Genomic DNA, 25406 nt, shown 5'->3' on the forward strand with positions numbered 1-25406 from the left:
GACAATTAGGAGATACCATATACAGACACACACACACAAACACGTTACACCCAAGCCTTTTCCACACAAAAAACATTAGTGCCCAAAAACACAAACACCAAGAGACGCTGAACCACCCATCACCAGAGAGCAATGATCCAGAAATGAAAACTGCTTATATTTTCTTGTTTTACGCAAAATTGTCTCAAAACTGTCACCGGATTTATGTTGTTTTTACACAACACCAATAAATAAGTTAAATACCTCTCTACCCAACCTAAAGATGGAACTGCATCACCACATATTTATAAAGACTGGTATTACATTATATGGACGGAATATTATAAAGAACGATGATGGTCTTCTGTTGCATATTAATACAACTTAAAAAACTAAAAAAACACCAAACAAAATTCTTAGAGTAACAATAAATGACAAAGAATTCAAGGCAAGTAAACAAGTGGCACACAGTGTTTTGGTATGTTATGGACAAAAACATTTTACACGACACCTGAGAAGCTGTTAAATACATCAACTCAGAGGCCATGAAGAGGAAATCGGCAACAAATCCTGGACAAAGAGATAGAAGCATTTGGACATCGGGAGCACGCACCGAGTAGCCACAGAAACCCTGAAAAATTCAGCCATGCAGATGAAAATTCAGCTATCAGCTCTGCACATAAAAGCCAGAAATTGCAGTCATTTCCTTAATAAGGACCCCTCCCCCCCCTTATCCTACAATTGTCTGGCTGAATTTTTCACAGGAACACGTACAGCTTCCACTAATCTGCCAACAAACTTCCTCTCGACTTCAGAGACAAGTAATCTCTCTCCACACCCCAATACAACGGACTTCCCACAACGGTGTGCTCCAGCGAGGGCAAGCCGCAGGATGGGGACGAGGAGTTGGAGGGGGAGGGAAGGCGATGACAGAAGCAGGTGGGGAGGAAGAATGAATAAAAAGGGAGAGAGTTAACTCACATGTGACAGGACCAAGCTGTTCTGTTGATGGGAAAAGAGAAATACAACAACCTCAAAAATAGAATGATGGACACTGATGTGGGTGTGCCTGAACTACAGTGGGTGACATTCTGCAGCATGTATCCAAAGCCAAGCAGGGCACTTGAATTTTCTGGTGGAGCCAGATGTAATGGTGTGCTACGGTTGTATTTTTCCATGTAAGATACAGTTAAATGAAAACCATAGACTTCCAGGCATCTGTTGTGTATAAAATGCAAACGCTTTAAGCGTTGTTTCAGGGGCTTTCCACACGGAAATGTTTTCAGGTCAAAACGGCAACGTATTTTATGGTTTTAGCTTGTCATCCACACGGAAACGGCGTTCTGGTTGCCCTGAAACCGCAGTTTTTGAAAATGGCTTCCAGATAGGGAAAATCTGAAAACGCCGGCTTGTCATTTTCGTGTAGACAACCGCCACAAAAACGATGACACCGACTCACTGCCAATCCACCGCCGTCATGTAACCAGAATTGAGCTTTGACGACAACATAACTGAATATTTTGACTGGCATCACTAACCCCTGTTGACATTCTGATATTTTGTTGTATTATAACTCGCAGAAGTAATTCCACTTCTCATAAATGTAGATTAGCCTTGGAAAGCAGAAGACAAACATCCGCGTATGCATTCTTTGTTCTGTGTGTGTCACGTGGTTCCATCTGTATGTCTGTTCACAGCGCCACATGTAGGTGTGCCTTGTGTATTACATCGTTTTCACTCAGTGATCCGTTCCCGTCTGGATGCAAGTACTGTATTCACTAATCCGGTGCAGTGTGGACGCAAATTTTTTTCGACCTCAAATAAAATCTCAGGAGCATTCCTGTGTGGACAGGGCCTCAGTCTGTAAATAGCATTTATCTGAACTGTCACCACCTTTTCGCCATGTGCTGGCTATTTTCTGTGTCATTAGAGGAGTTGGTCTGCAGTTCATAAATACAGTGATGTGGCGATGGATTAACACAAGTTACATAACTCGTTTATACACATACACACGCACACAGATAAACATTACACAGTCTGTGCCAAAGTGGTTGGTGAGGAGTGCAGCACGGAATAGGAAAATGTTTTTCCTGCACGATAACAAACCTAGTGCATGGTGAGAATTTAAAAAAAAAAAAAAAAAAAAAAAACGGTATAGCATGATGGGAGAGAAGAAGGGTTGATATACAAAGACATTGTATAAAAGGAGATTTGACTTACCTGATCTTTCTTGTTCTTGTGAGAGGAGGCCACATGAGCCAGATACTGGATGACCTTCTTGGTGTTCTCAGTCTTACCAGCACCAGACTCTCCTCTACGAGCCAAACACAAAAACATGCACAGATGAGTGACAACAGCGAGTCACAGTAGTGAGGAAAAACAACACGAGAAGGAAGGGCCTTACGTGCAAAGAATGGACTGGTCTTCACGATCTGCAGGAAAGACGTACAAATGAACAATTATGCCAGCTTTGTACAGCGTACGTAGAAAAATTGTTACGATTCATTTAAAAAGGGACTGTAGGCAGCAGATTCCTCCAGATGAGGCTTGGAGGCTCACAGAGATTTAGATAAAATCTGCACACTTGAGTGTGTTATAGCATCAAAAGCATAAAATGTTATAGAATCATAAAAAATTTCAAAATAAAGACCTTTCAAAATATCAATATTTAATAATAAAATATTACATGTAACATTTTAAAACATTTAAGCTTAAAATAAAACTAAGACTGAGAAAAATTGCAGAAGATGGATGATAGATTTTACTACGCGGACACCCAGTGGTAGAACTATGTTGCATATTCCAGTTTCATAGGTTATATCCCGAGCTCTGCTCTGTACAACCGGACACACATTGGGGCACAAACAGGAAATCAACATCCGGCTTCTTGCGACAGGAATGATCGGCTGCTGTTTCAGACTGCCTTTTGTAAAAAGACATCCTTCTGGTTCAACACATCAACACAAAGGGAAGGAACACGTGTGTAAGGTCCCTCGCGCAGATGTCCAATGTTTGTCATTTATTTACTTATTTGTGGCAGCCCGCCACTAATTAATATTGACCGCCACAGATCAATTTGGCGCTACCTATTGAGAAATTCTCCCCCTGCCACAGTTAGAATGCAGCCCTTTGGGGAAACATTGCACGTCGGACAACTACAAGGTATCTTTATGTTTGAAGAAGGAAGAGAATTATGTTATTAAATCAAGACCCTAAATATTGTCATTCAACCAACCGCCTGGCAGGACATGCTGACGTCAGAGGTGCAAGTATGAGACATTTTTTGCACCGGTTACACATGTTTAAAAAGGTTCCGAGTCAGTAATCCCCTGACAAATGATTGAAATTTGGCTGTGTGTATAGTAAACCTATAATGACAATGTTGTTGTTTGGGGCAGTGACTTACCCTGCATCATGCTTCTGTAAGATATGTCAGTAATGGCATAGATATGAGGTGGCATTTCATGTTTCTTCTTGCCCTTGTACATTTCAACAATCTCCTCTGAGTAGATTGGCAGGTTCTTGTAGGGGTTAATGACAACACAGAAGAGCCCAGAGTATGTCTGTGGAACAGAAAGGATACAGTTTTAAAAAAACAAACAAAAAAACACCTTAAATCAGTTAAGTTAGCCGACTCTTGGGGACTATCAGTAATGTTTTTATTTCTTGAGCAATGCACGGTCATCGTGTACTGTATTATTGATTATCACTATTACTTAATACTATTGTTGCACAATTATTTAATTTTACGAGACAAATTGGCTCATTTGTCAAAATATCCCATCGGCCTTTCAGCACGGAGTAGAAGCATTCTCATGAACTTTGATTTGGTCCTCTCCTCGATTATGTAATGTCAGCCCCACCCAGCCACAAGTTCAAAGTGAAGTGCATGTAATGCATTGTAAATTGGCACTGCTGCTTGACAGGTTAGTCAAGACATATACAACGTAAAGAATACATGGTGGGATAATCACCTCTGCTTAAAATCCAACACCAAAAACACGTTAAAATTACAAAAGCTGCACTACAACTTTAAATTCTTCTTCTCTTGCTTTTTTTTGTTGGTTTCCCAATTCCTGCGCTGCAATTCCAATATATCTGCATCAGGCATCTTTCCCTCTGGGATGCACAAACACTCCCCTGAGAGCCAAGAGGCACTTTAACCAGTCATAGCCTGAACATTAAGAAAGACCGAGGCAGTGCCGGGTCATAGAAACAAAACCATTCACAGGCCAGAACATGGGGATAAACACAAATAATGAGCATCAATTACGATTCCATTTGCATTCCATGTCTGCATATCAAACTTTGCTTCCTGCTGATAAGGCAAACACACAAGAAAAGTTGAGGAAGCAAACACAAAGCAAAAGTAAGACAAGAGAAAAAAAACTAATGTTATTTGCAGACGAGACACCACTTTTGCAAATAAAGCGTCATCTCAAAGAATGGATCTTTATCCTATATGAAATTGGTCTCTCCTTTGCAGCTATAACAGCTTCCACTTTTCTGGGAATGGAGGTCTGAAAGACTGTCTGATTTTTTGTCCATTCATTCGACAATATCTGTTCTAGTTCATCCCAAAGATGTTTGATGGAGTTGAGGTCAGGGCTGTCAAGTTCCCAAGTCATTCACAAAAATGCTTCCAAAAATTGTTCAAAATATATTGTATTGTAATTAGAACTGTTGATCGATTAAAATATTTAAACTCGATGAATCCCATTTTGTCCATAGTTAACTCATAATTAATCACAATCGCAGATAGAAATATGTTTTTATCTATAATAAGTAGGGATGTAAATCTCTGTGGTACACGATTTGATACGCAACTACGATATCAGTTTTGGAAATATGGGCTATTTCATAAATATTATATATATATATACACATTTTGAAATCCAGAAATCCCCCAGTTTATCGCGAGCAGCGTTTTGTACAGATAGACTACTATACTGTATTTTTCCTCTTACTCTTTCAGCTCCATTTGGTCCCAAATGCTGACACTATGTGGGAATGCATATAGGTAAGACTTGCTGACCTTAGTGAGTGCTCATGTGCATATTTGTTCGGTACACAACCTCTCTGAACAACGAGACCAGGTTCATACTGGTGGATGGTGGGTCTGTATTTGATGCTGTTCCTGTCATAGTTTCACCCAATACATTAGATAAATGAGATCGCTATAATGTCAGTATGTTTTACTGATGTGTTGATGACTAGCTAGTGCACTGCTAATGCTATCACTGCTCGCTCCTCAGCCATGGTCACATTGACCTAAGTCCCAAATAGCTGTCCTCGGCTATGCCTGCGTTAACTAGCAGTTAGTGGATTTTACAGCATTTTAGTTCGCAGTTCAAAGCAAAAAATCAGCTGAGACACAGCTTGCACCTTTAAAAAAAAAAAAAAAAAAAAACACACACACACACAACACTTTACACTCCTATGCCAAGGTACCGCTGTATAAATGACAAAAATGCCGGCAGTGCTTCAGTACTTTTTTGCTTCTCTCTGGCAAGTCGACCTACTGCGTGACAATTCGGATCACAGCGACAGGAGATACGAAAAACTTTGGTCTTGTTGTGACAGCCATCTGCCAGGGCTTTCAAGCTAAATGTACAAATCAAAATACCCTTTTCGGCTCAAAATTTGGTCCCGCTTGTGGCTCCACAGTCACCGCTACTTCCTCAAACTATGGTGTGGGCCGAGGGTTAAACAGGACATACGCAAGTTAATCGCGCATCAAAAAAAAAAAAAAAAGTGTGCCCTGATTGTAATTATTAGGGTCCAACCAAAACCATATCTGATTACTTGAAAGCTTTTGTTAAAATAGCCTAGTATATATAATTTTCGCACTCCATACTCACATATATGAGTCCAGAATAGTATCTCTCCTTCAGGTTGTGCAGCACAGAGGCCTCATTCAGGCAGGTGAGCTCAGCCATGTCTTCCACCTTACTGAACTTGGGCGGATTCATCTTCTGGATGTCATCCTTGTTCACTCTGATCTTCTTACCGGAGTCTGCCAGCTCAACCACGCACTCGTCGCCCCGCTCCTCCTTCACAGAGCCGGCCTCGAAGCCCAGGCGGTCTGAGGGAACCCATACCAGCTTCTTGGACGCCCAGTCAGCCTGCGCCAGTGGGTTGTTGATCAGATTCCGGTCCGCATACAGATACTTGTTTGGGTCCGACATGGTAGCTGTTTCATTGAAAGAGACAGGCAGGGAAAACAGGGTTGATGGTTAGTCATTTTAAAATGATCAATTACAGTACAGGGGATGCATGCTTTTCATGAGCGTTACTTTCCAAGAATTGCCGTGAATGACAAAAAATGTGAATAATGGATGCGCCTACAAAAAGCTGTAAAAATGCCTATTTTAAACCCTATAATAAAAAGTCTCTCACAGTTATTAAACATTTTTAATTCAGTTTTACACACCAAGCATGCAGTATACAGTATTGTACTTACAAAACATGAACATGCAGTTACACCCTCTGCTGCACCATTAAACCGCTTTCTATTAAAGTTATCATTAAAAAAAAACTGACTTATTTACATTTTAAAGTAGACAAAAGAAATCCACAACTATGCAGAGGAGCTAATCAAATCTAAATGTCATCAAGTAAAGTCCAACTGGATGGGGGCGGGGGTCCTGTTTACATGACCATACATTTGCTTGTCTTCAACTTTCACAAACAATCTCTGAAGAATGTAAAGGTCACCGTTTATGTGGCTGACAACAGGAAGCGCCTGCTCAAGTTGGGTCACGTCGACATAAAAACAACTGTCAGGATTCTTGCTGCAACGACTGAAAATACTTAAAACTGCAAAACACACACAAGTGAATATGACGGCGCATGCGTGCATCATTAGTTTGTTTGTTTGCTTTGTCAGAATGCTCAGTGGCTGATGAGTTGTTGATAAATCTCTTCAGGAATCCTTCTAAGTACCCCATTTACATTCCAGTTTCTTTTCTGCTGCAACATTCAAAAGATAAAAGGCGGTTTGAACAGAAAGACGGTGGATGGAAAACAGCAATAAGAAGCTCTCAAGGCTCTCAAAGAATGATAAATCAGAGCAGGCAAACAGGTCAAATATTCTGAATAACAAAACATCCACACCCATTGAGTTAAATTATAGTCAAACCATGACAACCACTTTTATGTTGACTGCAAGATGAATAACAGGGAACATAGTGTAATAAAGTTTGCATAGTTATAAGCATATTTTTGTAAGCCAATGTGATTTAAACGCATACACGTCATACAGGAATACAGCCTACAACCCTTCAAAGTTCATCAACAGCAGCCTGTAGACAGGGAGTGCTGTGGTTCAACTCCAATAGAAAGTGACTTGACGGGTATTACCAGAACAGAGGGAAAAGAAGGCAGTGTGCTTCAAGCAACAAGTCAACCACTGCAAAGAGTCTCCGGGCAATTGCTTTCACATACAAAGGTGGCCCAGACTTTACCGTTTGGATTATCGTTTCAGCCTAGCATGTAGTTTTCCCAGTGTCAAGACAGTCACTATCTGTTCTGGGCGCCTGCAAGAGAACTGCCTTCCAGCATGTTTGCATAATTGTGCTGCATGGCTAATATGCAAAACTCCAGGGGTCACATTCAACCAAGTATACTAATATTTAAGTCAATAATACTTGGGGCCAGATGTTTGAGCGAGACTATAATTTCACATTGCAACAAGCGCCAGTGGGACATGATATTCTTAACAAAACTCATGTTCAACATTATGCACTCCACTACACTACATACGCCGTTTACTTTTTCAAAAAGTGCTTCAAATTTAAAACATTTCCAATGTACCATGTGATATATTTTTGCAGCTCTTATGCCATTTTGCAAAGATTCTTCATATAGATTGTAACTGAAACTATTCATTTGGAGGTTTAGCTAATTTAGTCATTGTTAGTGAACTTTTCAAAAGATGAAAGAGGGCAAACGCTGAAGACAAAATAAAAAGCTTGTTGTCAGCTGCACTCAAGGTGACAGAGCCTTGAGTTTCTTCCAGAAGAGGTTATTTCATTTAACAGGCGTGCACCCATTCCAGCACATTAACCCTGCTCTGTGAGAAAGAAAGCAGAGCGAGTAGCCTCTCTTCTCATGACCCCTGCCTCCCCCCCATCCTCCCTTCAACCTCCCCAGGCTGCAGCTGAAATCCATCATTGCTAACACTGCCTCCAAGTCCAATTCTTGTTGGACGACCACATCCTGTGACAGTAACAGAGGGGGAATTTGTGATGCTGTTGTTCTCAGCTGGTTGCACACTCCTTCCCTAGCCTGAGACACACTCCTGTCTCTCCAGAAGACTAAACTCCGTCCCGCCCTGTGCACCAACCACCCTCTGCTGTTTATCCAGGGTCGCATTCCTGCCATACTAACCCTCTCTATCAGGGAGAGACACAAATTCCACAAATGTCTGTACTTTATCCACTGTGCCTCCTTGCTGCCTCCCTGTCTAAAACCTTACTTCTCTTGACTTTCTTCCAGTTTTTGCACTCCCTTATTTCCAGCATCAGTCATATTATCAGACGTAGTGTACTGTAGTTATATTACAGTGTAGGCACGCCCATCCTGAGGCAGCTCGGGTCAAACAGACCTGAACATACCCAGTCCACCACTGGATTCTCGAGTCTTCAAAATATACCCACTACTTTGCAGTACAATTATATCAAATGTCATAGGTGATATGGCAAGATGCTTGGTTAAACAACAGAACTGCTGGGTTTGGATTTGTGAAGGCAGTCAGTCACATTTGACAACCGCCACCTTTCATAACAGAAATCAATATCAAGACTCCAAACTAATCCACAAAGTAGAAAACAGATGTGTCATTTAATTAATGTGATCGCTCCGCCATGCACGATACAGAGAATGCAGAGGAGAATAGTAAACATCCTACTATGCTTAGACAAAGGACATGCCGTCGTGTAAATCAGGTCCCCAACCACTGGGCCATGGTCCGGTGAAGGTCCGTGGGCAGGGCCACAGAAACCTTTCAGAAGCAATGATAAACTTTTTTTTAAAATGACACTTAAAAAAGTAGTTATGTAAATTACATTTAATTTGATGTCAATACATAAAGTTTAGAAAAAATGGTAATTATTTGATTTTTTAAAAAATACTGCTAAAAAGGCCCACAGTTTTTGCATGTCGTTTTCTGAGTGTTCAGATGGCAGACTTTGTTTGGCTGTCCTTGAAGGCACCACGTGTGCCACGAGAGTGAAACTTGTGTATAAAACTTTCTCCTACGCTACCAGAGATACTTATATATTTCCCCCTTCTCTCACCTCATCCTTGTTCCCAAATGACTTTGTTTGTGTTGACTGATAGTGTGCATATTTGTTCTGTGCATAATCTCAAGTAAGTTAATACAAACACTCTTCTTGTCACCTAGAGATGCACGATATACTATATATGTAAGCCTATATATTTAAACTCAAAGATGGATTTAAGAAACTGTACCTGTAGATTTGTCCTAAACAAATAAGACATCACTACTATTAAGAAAATATTTTTAAAAAAATAATTTAAAAAAATCAATAGCAGCTGTACAAAAGTACAAACCATGGCTCCAAGGGGTTTACTAGCCGACAAAAGCCATCTTCAACAATGGTAAAGTGCTGCTAGCCCAGCACCATCATTTTCATGATGAAAGCACAGATTGCTTTAGCCCTCGGGTAGTCTCTGGCAAACTGTTTGCACTTTTCAAAACACTGCGGTGATAGGAACAGGCCCCAGGCGACGTAGCAATGCTGGCATTTCATGTGGCTGATAAGGTTTGATGTGTTTGAATCGGCAGGTTTTTCCCCCAAAATGTTTGCAGAGCATTTGGACGATTTGATGAAATGTCTTTGTGAGAAGTCCCATGCCATGAAGTTACGACAGGCACGTCACAGAAAAGGGCCGCTTTATTTGCTCATGTTAGCTCCCCTCTTGCACAGTACAGGTAAGGTCTGTCACCATAACAAATTTTGCTGGTCGATAATTGTGCTCCAAAATAGATGCTATATGATCATTTTGTCTTTTTTTTTGCTATTTTTCCATAGATCGTGGGGTGTAATGTGCATTTGAACCACTAGATTATACTCAAGTACATATACATACAGTATAGTGTACCCATGTGAGCCTCAGTCAGTCTCTTGCTTGACAGAGAAGTTCTGAGATCATTTTTTCATGGCTCAATGCGAATACATCGAATCAAATGCAATAAACTATAATTACTCAAGAGTATTTAACCTTATAATCGGAATGTCAAGAGGTTTTAAATACAAAACATTAAACAAACAGAAATTCGTACTGTCAAACATTTAACATTTTCCGAAATGTTGGCTTTTCCATCGTATTGAATGGTTGCATTTCTTTTGCGATCAAACGCCTCAGTAAGCGTTGGCAGTTCCGACGAAGGGTATTTTCTCTTCACAGTTGAGAAAACTGAAAAGGAAAACAAATGCGACATATCGGTTCATGTGTGTTTTAAGCGCTCACCTTGTTCATTCTGTTCAAAACCGAAATATTCCCTCACTGCTGATGTTGCGTTCGCCCTAGAAACTACCACTTCTGTGCCTCGATTCGTGTTAGCATATGCTGTCTCGGGGCTAATTTGGTCCTCCAGTGTCGCGGCCTGCGCCTCATTAGTTGCCCATCTTCCACAAAATGCTGAACTGGAGGACAGAGGGATCACTCAACATTCATTCCACGATGGAATCAATGCGCACAGACAGTTGCAGAGTGAACCCTCTTGTCATCCCACAGCACAGAAAGACTAGCAGACGGAGCACACACACACGTCAATTTATCGAGCGCTCATAATTATCGAACTGTTTTTTTTTTTTTAACTATAAATCGATATATCCATTATTGCGACAGTCCTAAGTACGGCTAATCCTTTAATCGGTCATCTGAGCAATTTTTTGTTATTGTAGTTTATGTTATTGTATTTTTCGGTATGATGTCAAAATTCCTCCCATCAGCACACCTAAAAATTAACCTAACTTGCAAGTGGGGGGGGGGGGACTGAGTGGAAGCACTGACCACTTCTGCAAAACTGGTTCCTGTATTATTGCTCGGTGCTCTTTTGTAAAGAATCTGTTTGTGTCGTCACAAAAAAAAAGAGATACAAGATACTGTACATGCAAGTTTGTTGATTTCTACTTCACATGCTTGACACACATTCAGTGACACATTTCAAAGCACCTCTCAAGAGAGAGCCTTAAGACTAAAATAACTGACAGCTATTCTAATAAGACCAGGGCTGCTGCTGCTCCACATTAAACAAGGAGGAACAGAGCACTTCAGACAATTGGAGAGATGGACCTTACCTAATGACGCTGAATCAGAGTTAGAACAACACCAGGACACTCATAAAACCCACACAAGTATTAAATTCATGGCTAAGACTGCGTTCTTCCCGTCAGCTTGAAATGCCAGTCCACGGTGTACATACAACTGTTGAGAGCCATTTCATGAGATTAGCAGTGATACAGAACAAAGTTACTGATTAACTGAATACATGGCAGAAGGTGATTCAGTGAAACAGTGATCCAGAGAACTGTTGGTAAAAACAAAATAGGAACTATGTAGATGATTATTACACCATTAAAAGCATGACTAAAAGATGGCAAAATGAAAATGATTTATGTTAACCTGACAACGCTGCTGACTCTGATAGATGAACCCTATATTAAATTACATTTTAAAAACAACTCTTCAGAGACTAAAATGTGGTTCCAACAGAAAATAATGTATGACCTTAAGTTCATTTTGAAGAAAGAATAAGCAGAATAAAAGTCAAATAATTGGCTGTAGAGCACCACATAAGTCCCAAATGCACCACTGAGAAAGCAGGTCAGCCTTGGTCAGTAAACAGAGCCCATACATCCCATCAGACTCATTCCTTTCCGCCTCAGTGACTTCCTGAGTTACTGTAATAACCAGGGGTCGTGGCATCTTCTAGCACAGAATGCCCATGTACAGTCATACTTTTGCATCTCCTATCCTGCTCCAGATGACGGGTACATAAACCTGTCGTGTAGGGCTGACGGTCCCATTGACGGAAATAATAATAGCACAGCGGCAACAGCGTCAATACCCCTGTGCTCGCAGCAACTCACATTAAACCAATCAAACCGCTCTTCCATGTCTTTACACATTCCCAAAAAAACCTGCAGTGCCTCCCTTGTTTAGCACTTCTATCCCAGTCATCCCATGACTTACCAACTGCCAGATTAAAAGTTGCCAGCCAGGCACTGCAAAGGTATTCAGTCAGAATTCATCATTGCTTCACACATCTACCCTTTGCACTCTCGATGTAGGAAGGGTGGGCCAAGCAGAAAACCAGGGAAGAAACAAGAAATAACGGAAGAAAGCTTTTTTTGCCATTTTTGTACAGTACAGAACGGTAGGTAGCATTTTCTTGGGCACACACACACACACACCAAACTATTAAATGAAGACATTGCTGGAAAATAACTGCGCCTGCATGACAGCTCAACATCCCATTCCACATTACTTTCCACATTCCCCCCAAACCAAGACCACTTGAACTGCAAGCTGGCAGATGCCATCAACACTGAGCCCAGTTTCCACCATGCAGTGCATTGGAAGTACGTCATTTGTGTTCCTTATATAGCAAAGGGTGCAAAAAGTAACTTCTTCCATACCATACCACTGTCTTTCCGATATAACAGTACTTCATTTCTGATACCGATGTCAACTGATCTCGATATAGGCAGTAGCTCTTTCCTCAAACTAATGTCAGGTCACATCTCATGTAATGAATGAACATAGTGTGCTTCTTTTACAGTACAATGAATGAACACATTATGCTCCGTTTACTGTGATGCCGCCGGACGCATGAGACAAGTAAACACTGTTTGTGCCAAATTAGTCAAGTACTGCAATAAATATATATAATATATGCAATGGAAGTTATACAAAAAAGTGCCATATTTGAAACATTTTATCTCAAGTCATTAAAAAATGACCAACAGTCATCCTGCATGCAAGGACGATAAACGATAGGGTTGGTTTTGATATCGCACTTAAAAGGAAACATCAATATAAATCGCCCAGCCCTATGTTGTTCTATGGAACAAAGGTGAAAAGGTGCTGAAACCAATGCACAGGGTGAACCCTCTTGGAGCCAGGAGACAAGAAAAACAGACACGCATGCACATGGCAATGAATTGAAGCCAGCAAAATGATCTAGTTCATTTTCATTTATTGTGCGAGTTTATTCATTTATCATGATCATCATCCCATGCCTAGTGCCCATGAGAGTTCTTTTCTGAACGAAAAATCTTGTCACCTATTAATTTCGCAAGATCTTGTGGTACCCCTAAGAAATAGAGCAAAAAAGAGACTCCAATAATTCAATATTTAAAAATATATTCATTTGTCCATTACATTTAAGAAGTGGCTTTCATACGCACTCTGACAAACTGCGATGACCATTGTATAAATACAGTGTCCTAACATACTGAACGAATGCAGATGGGGATGAAGATGCACATTTCTTTTTTTTTTTTGTCAGCAGGGTCTTGTGGGAGACATGCAGCACAGGCACAGCTAGACCAGGGTTTACTACCGGACCATTTACCATTAAATCCTCCTCCACCCTTTGGAATTACTTTTTCGGACTTTAACCTGATCACCTGTAACCTTTATCTGGCCTACTCCCTTTCCATATGTGAAGAGGAACAGATGAGCCTTGCATTATCACCATCTCATCAAACAATGTGCTCAGACTTCATTCAGCTGACATGTGGAGTCAGAAACAAGTCTCATGATACAACACGCTTTCAAACTTCAGCGTCAGCAGTGGAGGTGTTGCGCAATATCCAACAGTATTAATCAATTACATTAGTTAAATGTTAATTTAGCCCTGTTTAAGTATAGATACCTCCTTTTAATGACACAAACATGAATGAATATAGGATAATTGCACTTGGAGGCACAGAAATGACTTTTGACTTTAGGTCACTTATCTCTGATAAGGCATTACCGCATGTTTTATGCTACGAAGCAAAGAGCCAAGCATGGCCAGAGTCCATCCTAGCTTCTAAACAACATGGTTTCAGTCAGGGCAGGCGTTTCCTGGTATTGTGTGGCTCTATTCAGACAATACAGGTGTGTTGTGTGAAGGAGGATAAAAGGAAAGGATGGGTGACAAAAACAAAAAAAACAAAAACAAACAAGTAGAGGAAGACATCCAGGGGTGAAGAGAAGACAATGGTCTGTAGTCAGCTGTCTGAGACAAGGAACTGCAAGGAATATATATATATATATATATATATATATATATATATATTTAAGTATTGGAAAAAATGCAGAACCTCAAGCAAGCAAAGCAAACTGTGTCCTTCAGCTCAGCTTTCAAAAGATTCTGCTTCATGTCAGCCTGAACACATGTTTCGGTGATATTTCGATGCCAGTGTCATATTGAGCAAAATAACATTGCCTGGAGTAGTTGTGCAAAAGCATAGGTCTTTATGGACATAGTTTAACTTCCCAAAGCGGACACCAGCAGAATTTTGTGTTTAAACAGGTTTATATTTAAAATTAAAGATGAAGATGAACACACTAGAAAAATAATCATTAGCTGCAGCAGGAGTATAATTGACAATACCCACTGCCTATAATCTATTCATCTATCAACAGTTCAACTATCAACATCTATCAAGGCCATCAGGATCAGTCTCGTCTCTCTCAGGCTGGTACAAACAATACCGTCAACGCAGATTTGGTCAAATGGGGGATTTTCATGAGGTTTCCCCACGCGAAAAAAAGATTAGCATCACAAACAGCAAGATTGTGACATCTGAGTTATAATGTTCTCCCTGTCCTCCTTTAACAAGCGACAAACAAGAAAATAATCCAGGAAAGTCGATCAAACAACCACCCTGGTAACTGCAGTCATTCTGACAATATCAAAAACGCATCTTTTAAATGTCTGTATTTCATTTCGCCCAGTCATAAATATTAAACTCATGAACATGCTGACTAACCAATAAGGAATGAGACAATCCAACAGAAGTGTTTGCTTCCAGAAAATCTATTGCACAATGCATTATTAGCAGAGTTTGTCACAACCCACAACTGCTGCAACAAACGGATACTACGGCGTACACCCAAGACATAACGACATTGCAAGTCACCAAAACTGCTGTATGGAATAATGGGGGTCATCAAACCTTGACAGGAGGGTTCACAACACACACTTTGCATATAATTCAGCTACTGCAATGACTTTTCACTTTACATCATTGGTTGCCAAATCCTGCACATCAAAAACGCATTCATGTGGTGAGCTCACACTGGTTTAAGAGCACGTTGGCAAACATCAGCTGAAAATACGTGTGTTTCTTATTAACAACAATGCAAGTAAAAAAGGGAGCTGCTCTCCCCCTTCCACTCCCTGAGACCACAAACACTTTGCACAATAAAATAAAAGGCATGGGCAGAGATGTGAACACTTCCATGGCGTGTCTGACTTTAAAATCAACTGTGCAGTCCAGGTTGGAAGCATACCCATGTGTGTTTGCATGCCTAAGTGCAAACACAATGACGTTCTATTTCACAAACCAAATACACATTGCACTGACAAAGCACAATTGTCTTGTAGGTGGATGATGATGAAGTAGAAATCAGATAATTTAATACAAAACAGGCCAGAGGAAACATTTACAAATAAACTATTAAAGTTTATCGCTGTAACATGTACAATAAGTGAAATAAAGTTTGGAACTTTAACAGCCCAGGAAACTCCTAATTCTTAGCTGACTGATGTCTGTCAGAAACAAATGTGCTAATCACAGGTCAAACAGGTTTTCACTTAAGATCATTTGGATAATTACATAAGTCACTGGGAAAAAAATCAGTTTGTTTTCTCTCTCTACACACCCATACGTGTGTTCACCTACTTTCAGGAGCCACTCTTCAAAGTGTCCTAAACTTGCCAAATGTTTACTTTGTGGGGATAAGACTAAATTCACACGCCGAATCTACAGGTTACTCTTTTTTTTCTTTTTTTTTTTAAACTGTTCCTTTATACACATCTTTTTCCACCCTCTGGTCTAATAAGACAAACCAATGTTCTTTTTAAACTTAAAGGTGGAAAAACAGTCTCAAGAGAAAGGGAGGAAAACACAAGACATTTACAATATAGAACCACAAGAGAACACGTGCAGGTGGTAATAGTGTTTAGTTTTCAAGTTTTAGGTTTTACTATTTTCTGGTTTCATTCTAATAAAGAGGTGGACTACTCATTATTGCACTGCAAGAATAGAAGACATTTGCACAATATTCTTGGACAAAATAAACGCGTATACATTAGTATGCCTTGTTGCCGCAATGGGGGGGGGCAGCTACGAGGAGGATAAATCAGATTAAGCTCAATCAAATGAATCACAGCCTAAAGGTATTTGTTGGTGAGGCTATATTGCAGCATGCGTCGGAAAAACAGGTGGATTTACAAAAGTAAAATAGGTGCACAGACATGAAGGTGGTGAGGCTGGCGCAGTGACGTCACACTGGCAGGCAGACTGACCACACACGCGCAGTCTGGGTCCGCCCCAAGTTGAACCACTAGATAAATAATAGTACACTTATTAAACTTAATAATATACCCGAGAGAGCCCACTGTATATGTATGGAGTCTGTATTTAAGTTCCGTTTTTATACCTATCGCAGTTAGGCTAAACTCTCTGGGCCTCATTCAGGCGAATCACTTCCTGTCTCTGCCCTTGTGGCTTTTAGCACGCACCAGCTGCCACAACGCGGATGCTAGAATTGACTTCCTGCACCTAGCATATGACGACACATGCATGTGTGTATATCACAATGGCTGCTTAAATGTTTGGATTCATGACTTGGAGAGTTTAATAAAGTCATTCTGAAAAAAAAATGTTCCATGAGGTGTCACTCAAGTCGGCGACGCAATGAACTAGCATGCCACAGCTTCCTAGTTCCCTTCCGGTCGTGACGGGCATATTGAATGAATTATGGAGGAGCATGTAGCAAGAAGAAGTTGATGGGCTTGTAAAAGATTACCTGCTTCAGGGGTGCAGGACGCCTTTGGAATGATGGCTCAGTCAGCGTCGACGTGAGTTCAACTTTCTTTTTCCAGTCGACTGCCGCAGTTTCGCCGGGAGTTGAAGCTACACTACAAGCGTCGGTTTCCTCCCTCTCTTTCTCTACTTCTTTCTGTCGTTTTTTTTTTCTATCCCCTCTTCCTTATGCCCTCCCTCTTCCACTTGCAGCTCACTGGTTCGCGCAACTAAACTTCAGTACGCCCGTAGCCTACTGGGGTGCGGTCCAAAGCGAGGCGGGCACCGGCCATGTTGTATCCCCGCCTCTTTGACCAATGGCTTCAGATTATTGGCTATCGTCATTGCTGGGGCCAATCACGTTCCAATTGACAAGAAGGGGGCGGAGCTAACAGAGTAGGCAAAAAAAAAGCTGAAGTTGAAAAAGCTAAGAGGAGGAGGAAGGGATTTGGATAAATGGTGTATAATAGGAAAGGTATGTGCATACTAAAGGATTTTTATGACCATATAAGTAGCATTCATTCTCAGGGATGCATCATCCAGGTCATCCCTTATGTGTCAACGTCTGGTTTGACTACAATGCTCAGTCAAAACAAGCAGCGTAGTGATGAAGCCAACTGTTGGCAAATGGCATCGCCAGGGAATACTTAAATTGTATTTATGTTACGTGAATGAACTCCATCTCTCTTTGTTTTAAGTTTATACTTTTTTGGTCTGTTAAAATAGTCAGGGGTCACTGAAAGCAGCGCACACATGGACCTGGTAAAGATTCAGTTACACCTGGATATTTTAACACCATGATATATTTAAACCCAACCCATTCGTTTTCTATACCGCTTGTCCTCATTAGGGTTACACGTGAGCTGGAGCCTATCCCAGCTGACTTCTAGCGAGCGGCAGGCTACACCCTGGACTGGTCACCGGTCAATCCCAGGACACACATAGACAAACAACTATTCACACTTACATTCTCATACTTATGGGCTATGTACAGTATATAATGTAATATTTTGTATAATGCATATAATCGCCATATACGGCTCATTAAGCTTTTTAATCCAGCCCACCCAACATTTCCAAATAATTGTATTAAAACTCTACCAAAGCTTAAACCAAAGCTGTCACTGGTGACATGACTTGCAATGCTATTTTGAAACTACCATAAGTCTTCAATCATTTGCGCATTTGAAATAATTCCAACTGTGCATTCCAGCGATGCATGGGACATTACGGTGGTCCGAGGCACAGTGTCACAGCAGCTCCTAGAAGAAAGCAAAGTGGGGGTTTGTATGACAAAGTTCTGCAGAAAAGTTATATTTTATCGGTGTTATGCATTGTTTTTGTGGATTTAAACAGATACCTCGATGAGGACAACCTGTCATAAAGAGTTTCTTATGTGCATTACTCTCACAGGCTGGTGTCAGTCAAACAGGTGAACCAACGTTCATGCCGAGTCATGTAAACACTGCATGGGAACTGCTGCAGGGCATCAACTAATGAATGCAAAATTACAGTCAGACATCGTAGGACTGACTGACATTTGCTTTCTTTGTTGTCATCAAAAACACCTGCTCATGCACCGACAATGCGTGCTCGTGCAGGTGGATTCGTATGAAAAGCAACCACACTTGATAAATAACTGAACCGAAATATATGACAGGCGTGTGAATAAAGACAAGTAAAGAAATGACTGGAAAATAGGGACATGAAAATAAAATCTACTACCACTCCTTTTCAACAGCTCAGCGTGAACTTGCTTACCTCAAATATCCTCGTGGGCATGGACCGGGCCAAGTAGAACTGTTGGCCCAGGGCCAGTGCAAATGCCGCAAGCAGCAGGGAGGCATTAACAGTGGAAAATAGACTTTACTTGCACATTGTGAAATGAAGATTAATGAATCAGCAGTCTTTATCAGTTGGAGATGATTAACATTACAGTTGGTGACATGTTAGAACTTTGCTGAAGGAGGAAGTACTCTAGTACAGTCGTGGCCAGACGTCTGTGAGGAGATTTTGCTTCATGTTTCACTTGCAAAGTATTTGTTAAACATGTCAAGTCAGTTACTTTTGGCCACATCTTTACAAAGTACTTCATTACAAATGCAAACCAGATGACGGTGTTGCAACATCCATAACAAGTTGTGACAATTGCGTCAGTCACTGCTGCATGACATACTATGCAGTGTTTCACAACACTGAGTCCACCCCTCACCCCTCAGTCCAATATATAGTCTTCAGCACCAAAATCTGGGATATACTTTACCTAAACCTTTACTGAAAATGACTGAACACACAACCAATATTGTTGAAATAGCTGGAAACAAGTGAGGACCAACACACAGCGGTCATGTTTCAGATCATCAAAGAAATGTATATATTAGCTGATGACAACACAACTGAACACAAAACGCAGTTTTTAAATCAAACTTTTATTATTAGGGAAAAAAATTCGAACCTACATGACTGTGTGAAAAAGCCCCCTAAACCTAATAACTGGTTGGGCCACCCTTAGCAACAACTGGAATCAAACGTTTGTGATAACTTGCAATTAATCTCTTACAGCGCTGTGGAGGAATTTTGGTGTGAATTTTTTCACACCGCTGTGTGTTTTTGCGTGTAATTTTCAGAGGATAGTGAATCTATACTGCTTTCCAAGCTGTACACTTACTACTCGAAGTAATTTCATTTCTATAGTATTATCCCCTAACAAAATATCACAAAATGGTTGCTGTTCGTAGGAGGCTGTGTATGATTCAGTCCCTTTATGTTATCATGTATCTATGGTGACTCGTGGGTGACTGACATTTCCTGACAAACGCTCAAAAAAAAAAGACATTTTATGAACAAGGTGTGATTTACGTATGGTTGAGGAATGTGTCTGTCTGTTTTCTATACGTTTACTAGCGGGGGCATCTCGTGTTATGTGGAGCACAACACTGAACGTTCAGCATGCCTGGCCTGTCTGGAAAAATCAATAAATTTCACTCTCCTCCTCGCTGGGATGGATGGGAAATATTTGAAATGTCAGCTGACGGGTCAAAGGTTAGCTTGTTGTACTGCTTGAGCTGGACCAGATTCCAAGGGAGACAGGGAAAGGGACAAGGAGACAGTTCTCAACAGAATGTGCAGCGACTTTAAAAAAAAAAAAAAATTTAAAAGACACAGAGACCTCCCCCAAGGCCACATGTACAAGTATGTCTGGCTAGAGTTCCAAAACTACTTGGAATACTACATGTACAGCACCAGTCAAAGGTTTGGAGACACTTTCTCAATAAATAGGAAAGTGTCTCCAATCTTTCTACTAGTACTCAGTCAAAAATTTATGGACACCTTTGTATTCAATAGCAAGAAAAAGTGTCTCAAAACTTTCCACTAATACTCATTCAAAAGTTTATAGACACATTTCTATTCAATAGCAAGAGAAAGTGTCTCAAAACTTTCCACTAATACGCCGTCAAAAGTTATGGACACCTTTGTATTCAATAGCAAGAAAAAGTGTCTCAAAACTTTCCACTAATACTCATTCAAAAGTTTATAGACACATTTCTATTCAATAGCAAGAGAAAGTGTCTCAAAACTTTCCACTAATACGTGATGGACACGTTTGTATTCAATAGCATGACAAAGTCTCAAAGGTTTGGAGACACTTTGTCAATCAATAGCATGAGAAAGTGACTCCAAACTTTTCATGAACCTTCAAAGGTTTACGTCTGTGTAGGCTCTCAGTCGTACAGGAGTTGTCCATCGAGGAAAAGGCTTCTTGAAGAAGCCTTTTCCTCGACTTCAAAGGTTTATAGACACTTTTGCATTCAACAGAATGAGAAAGTGTCTCCAAACTATCCACTAATACTCAATCAAAGGTTTATAGGCACTTTTGTATTCAATAGCATGAGAAAGTGTCTCAAAACTTTTGACTGCTACCAATTCATAGGTTTATGGCCACATTTGTATTTAATAGCATGAGAAAGTGCCTGAAAACTTTTGACTGGTGCCAAGTCCTAAGTTTATTGACACTTTTGTATCCAATAGGATGAGAATGCGTCTCCAAACACTTTTTTGAGCAACAAAATTCCGAGACAGTTTTAGTAGCTATTGAAAACTTTGGACTAAGTATCAGTGGAAAGTTTGAAGACACTTTCTCATCCAATAGCATGAAAAAGTGTCTCCAGACTTTCCACTAATGCTCAGTCAAAAGTTCATAGACACTTTCTCATACAATAACATGTGAAAGTGTCTCCACACTTTCAACCACTGCTGTATATCTCTGAAGTCCATGTTTTCTGAGAGATTCATGTAGGGTCTAAAACAATTCCCCGTGCTAAATAAACAAAAATGAATCACAAATCTGCATCAGACATATTCTTCCTTACATCCTTAAAACTGCCTCATACACGTTTACGCAATTCTACTGACAAACAGACACAAGGACGGTTTGGTTGCACAATAGCAGACACAATAACAAAAGTTTTGGGCACAAGCAAGTAATACAGGATGCAGAAGAAGACTGCATGGATGACCAAATATGGAGACATCCATGTGACATCATCATCTCCCTCCTCCTGCTTTCCTTTCCACTGTGACCTAGTCTCCCTTTTCCTGGCCTTGGTTGTACCAGCAGCCAGCAGGGTGTGTCTGTCTTTCAGGGTGTGTCAAGCTATTATATCATGCAGTCGAGGAGAAAGGGACCCATTGAGTGTAGGCATGTTAAACGGCTTGCATGTTAACTCACAGACCACTCAGTCTATAAAATGACTGCATGTGTGTGGCCAGTTTTGCTACAGTTTAGCACCCTCATGCATACTTGTCTCAAGCACACCTAGGTACAACATCAGCATGTAATGGCAGTAGACAGGGATAATAGCTCGATCTAGGCCAGGGGTGTCCGACGTGCAGCATTTGCGGCCCACATTTTTTTTTTTTGTTGGCCCGCAGCATATTGTAAAAATACAACTAAACAAAAAAAAAACGGAAAAAGCACAAAAACGGTATAATGTAACAGGTATGACACTAATAATACCGCGCTTTGTCACGTACAACACAACTAAATCTTGAAATACAGCTGCGTCTCAATACATTTGAAAAGATCAATTACAGACTCATTTACAGTTCATTTGCTGATTAGCGTGCAAAACGATTGTTTACAATATTGAACATTTGTGACAATTTTTCAAAATGTTATAATATATTGAATGTGTTTGTTCTTTATTAGCTGTAAGCCATAATCATCAAAATTATTAACAAATACATTCTTGAAATATTCCACTGTGTGTGTAATGAATCTATAAAGTAAGGTTCCTCAATTACGTTTGTCCTAGACCAGATATGGTTAAAAATAATAATAATAAAAAATATATATATTGTTATTTATTTATTTCTTATTTGGGATGCACTGATAAAAATAATTGTGGTTCAGATTGAGTACATATTTTGGTTAGATATTTTTTGGTACAAAAAAGTAAAATTTCATGCTTTTTTTTTTTTTTTTACTTATTATTTATATATATTTCTTTGTACTTAATTGAAGGTAGAATTATCCTTATTTCCAGTTTATGTACACACCCAGTTTGCTATTAAACATTCAAATGATAAACTAAACCAAAACAATTATTGAAATTATTGAAAACACATACAAAATGTAATCCATGAGAAGAATTTTTCAATTTATCACTAGCAGAGTAGCAAGTAAATGTAGAAAAACACATTGCCGTAACGGCGCAATTGACTATTTTTCTCAAGTTTTGCATTGAGCTCGCCGTGACAAATGTAACGACAACTCTTATTGTGCGAAAATGCATCTTACCGCTTAGTTATTTTATCCAGAATTTGAATGAAAAATGTAGTTTTACTGCCACTCACAGCAGGAGCCCCTGATTGCTTGATTTCGTGGGGACTTGATGTCGTGTGACATTTGTGACTTTGGTTCCAGAATTGTCCAATTCCTAGTGGTATCAAATTGAGACCACTGTATTGAACAATTCTGTGCACATACTGTACATACATTGCTATTATAGTCATAGTACTTTTTCTAGCCTTAGTCTGTGTTAATAGATACATAATACTTTTTATATGGGTGAGGCATATGTTGGACTTAAACCTGGATTGTGTCACGAGTCAACAATGGCAATTGAAGAGAGAAAAGCAAGGCTCTGGAGCTGAATCTACTCTAAAAATTACAAGACACTTTTATGGCAAATGTTGATCCCAAATCGGCGGAGAACGTCAATGTCAAGCAAGCAGGAGGGTTGCAGTGTGCATACTGTCAACTGCAGTACTCCATACACGCCCATCAAGTGCAGCACTCCTGTATGACCTAGATCCCGAAGCTGTATCCTCACACCTGACCTCCATTGAAATTCAAGGTGAGCCCCGTGTGAAAACAATACCATTCATTCCTGCAACTAACCCGTCCACCAGAAGCGCATTCACTTCATACAAACCGCCTTAACTGGTACACAAAGCCGTTTTTGGGAACCTAAAAGGTCGGAATCTTGTAAGAATATACTGTATAAGAGCAACTCCAGCATAATTGCCTGTCTCGCCCAACGTCTTCCTTTGCTTTGGTAATCAGCACACAGGAAGGAGTGATAAGACACACAAAACTTAAGAATGTTGAGTGAAGGGAATGTAGGAAAGCCTTTTCCTCCTTTTGTTTAAATGTCTCCTTGCTCATTTATCATCATCATCTGTGGTTTGATAATCATGCTGTTAAAATGTGCCTTCTCCGAAGCACAGCCGCTGCTCTTTTTGGATGAGCGATGAGACAACGAGCTGGAGGTCAGCGTCGTGTTTGAAATATAAATACAGCTATGAATTTACTGTAAACACTAAACAGTCGGCGGCCGAGCCAAATCTCTGTGCGTTGTTCCCGAGAGCCTCTCTGTCCCACGCACACAACACAAAACCAAGCCAACAATCACACACTTCACTCAAGCGACAAACACACAAAAAAAGACGTTATTGTGGATTGCATTTCAACCATGCGGCAAGCATTAACAGTTTCAGGCCCTGAGAAAGGCAAACAAACTGGAGGAGTCATAAGAAGAATTCTGCAGCTTTGCCGCTTCAACAGCAGCCCTTGCGCGACGTTTTTGCCTTATATGGTCACAAGAGAGAGTTGAGCAACACACGCGCACACACACACACACACACACAGGCAGGGTACGGAGGATGGAGGTGTGGTCTATTGTTTTTGGCGGAAGAGGTGTAGAGTTTCAATGCTGTTCTTCAACCTTTGGAGGCTGTCGTCATTTCTCTGCAGACATAAAGAACATGACCTCTTTGTGTGTTTTGGCGGCGGTGTTTGTTGATGGCCGATCATTAACAACGATGCTGTCATTCAGTCCCAGACAGCCCAAAACTATGTTAGGAATGTCTTTTGATCCAGCATGCAACAATGGTACATCTGGGCTGTTCACTGGTACCTATTAATGTAATGCCAGTGGAATTCCCCTGCCTGTGGGTGCAAATGAGCGGCTCAGCGTGCACGCATCCATGCGGTGACTTCATCAAAGGCAGTGTTGCTACAAGTACAAATGGGCCAAAGGTTCTATCTACTGTGGCTTCTGGGAGATAAATGGCAATCTGCAAGTCGGCAATGACAAGATAAAGGCATAACATGCTTTTCTGGTTCCTTGATTGACTTGGTTCACAAATGATCTGTTCAAAGGCAGTATCACTACAAGTACAAACAGGCCAAGAGTTCTGTCTACTGTGGGTTATGGATGCCTATCTGCAAGTCGGCAATGACAAGATAGAGATTAAATGCTTTTCTGGTTCCTTGGTTGACTTTGTTCACACATCCATGCAGTGATCTCATCAAAGGCAGTATCGCTACAAGTATAAATGGGCCAAGAGTTCTGCCTCCTGTGGGTTCTGGGAGATAAATGCCCATCTGCAAGTCGGCAATGACGAGATAAAGGCATAAAATGCTTTTCTGGTTTCTTAGTTGACTTTGCTCACATATCCACGTAGTGATGTCATCCAAGGCAGTATCGCTGCAAGTACAAATGGGACAAGAATTCTGTCTACTGTGGGTTCTGGAAGATGGATGCAATGACATGACAAGCTGGAGGCAATGACAAGCTGGAGATAAAATGCTTTTCTGGCTCTTTGGTTGACTTTGTTTATGCTGTGATTTGTTTACTTTAGGACATTTTCTATCCATGGCACGCATTCCTAGACATGACGACACTGAACACGATCAGTGTACGCCACAATGTGGCCTCAGTATTACAATATCCATTGTTATTTGTTATAACCGAAAATGCCATTTGTGTAGACCAGCAATTCCCAACCACCGTGCCGTGGCACATTAGGAACTATCCAATTTCACTTAACTGGTTCCAAAATTATTATTTTAAAACTAATAAT

General features: G+C 40.5%; 1 protein-coding gene across 3 annotated transcripts in view; it reads right to left on the bottom strand.

Annotated features, from left to right (window-relative positions):
- The window catches only part of LOC129170764 (myosin-9-like), a 34099-nt gene extending 16802 nt beyond the window's left edge, over positions 1 to 17297 (bottom strand). Inside the window, exons 1-6 of one of the 3 annotated variants that reach the window (XM_054758724.1) lie at positions 17041 to 17297; positions 5841 to 6172; positions 3386 to 3542; positions 2384 to 2411; positions 2200 to 2293; positions 961 to 981 (exon numbers count right to left, since the gene is read on the bottom strand). In XM_054758724.1, coding sequence (XP_054614699.1) covers positions 961 to 981; positions 2200 to 2293; positions 2384 to 2411; positions 3386 to 3542; positions 5841 to 6167 — 627 coding nt within the window. In that variant the 5' untranslated portion in view covers positions 6168 to 6172; positions 17041 to 17297. Of the gene's footprint in view, positions 1 to 960; positions 982 to 2199; positions 2294 to 2383; positions 2412 to 3385; positions 3543 to 5840; positions 6173 to 11309; positions 11474 to 17040 lie in introns of those variants that run through there. The other 2 variants (XM_054758725.1, XM_054758726.1) reach the window with 2 other exon arrangements.
- Between the last annotated feature and the right edge of the window lie 8109 nt (positions 17298 to 25406).

This window comes from Dunckerocampus dactyliophorus, chromosome 18, assembly GCF_027744805.1.
Source record: "Dunckerocampus dactyliophorus isolate RoL2022-P2 chromosome 18, RoL_Ddac_1.1, whole genome shotgun sequence".
Classification (NCBI taxonomy): Eukaryota; Metazoa; Chordata; class Actinopteri; order Syngnathiformes; family Syngnathidae; genus Dunckerocampus; species Dunckerocampus dactyliophorus.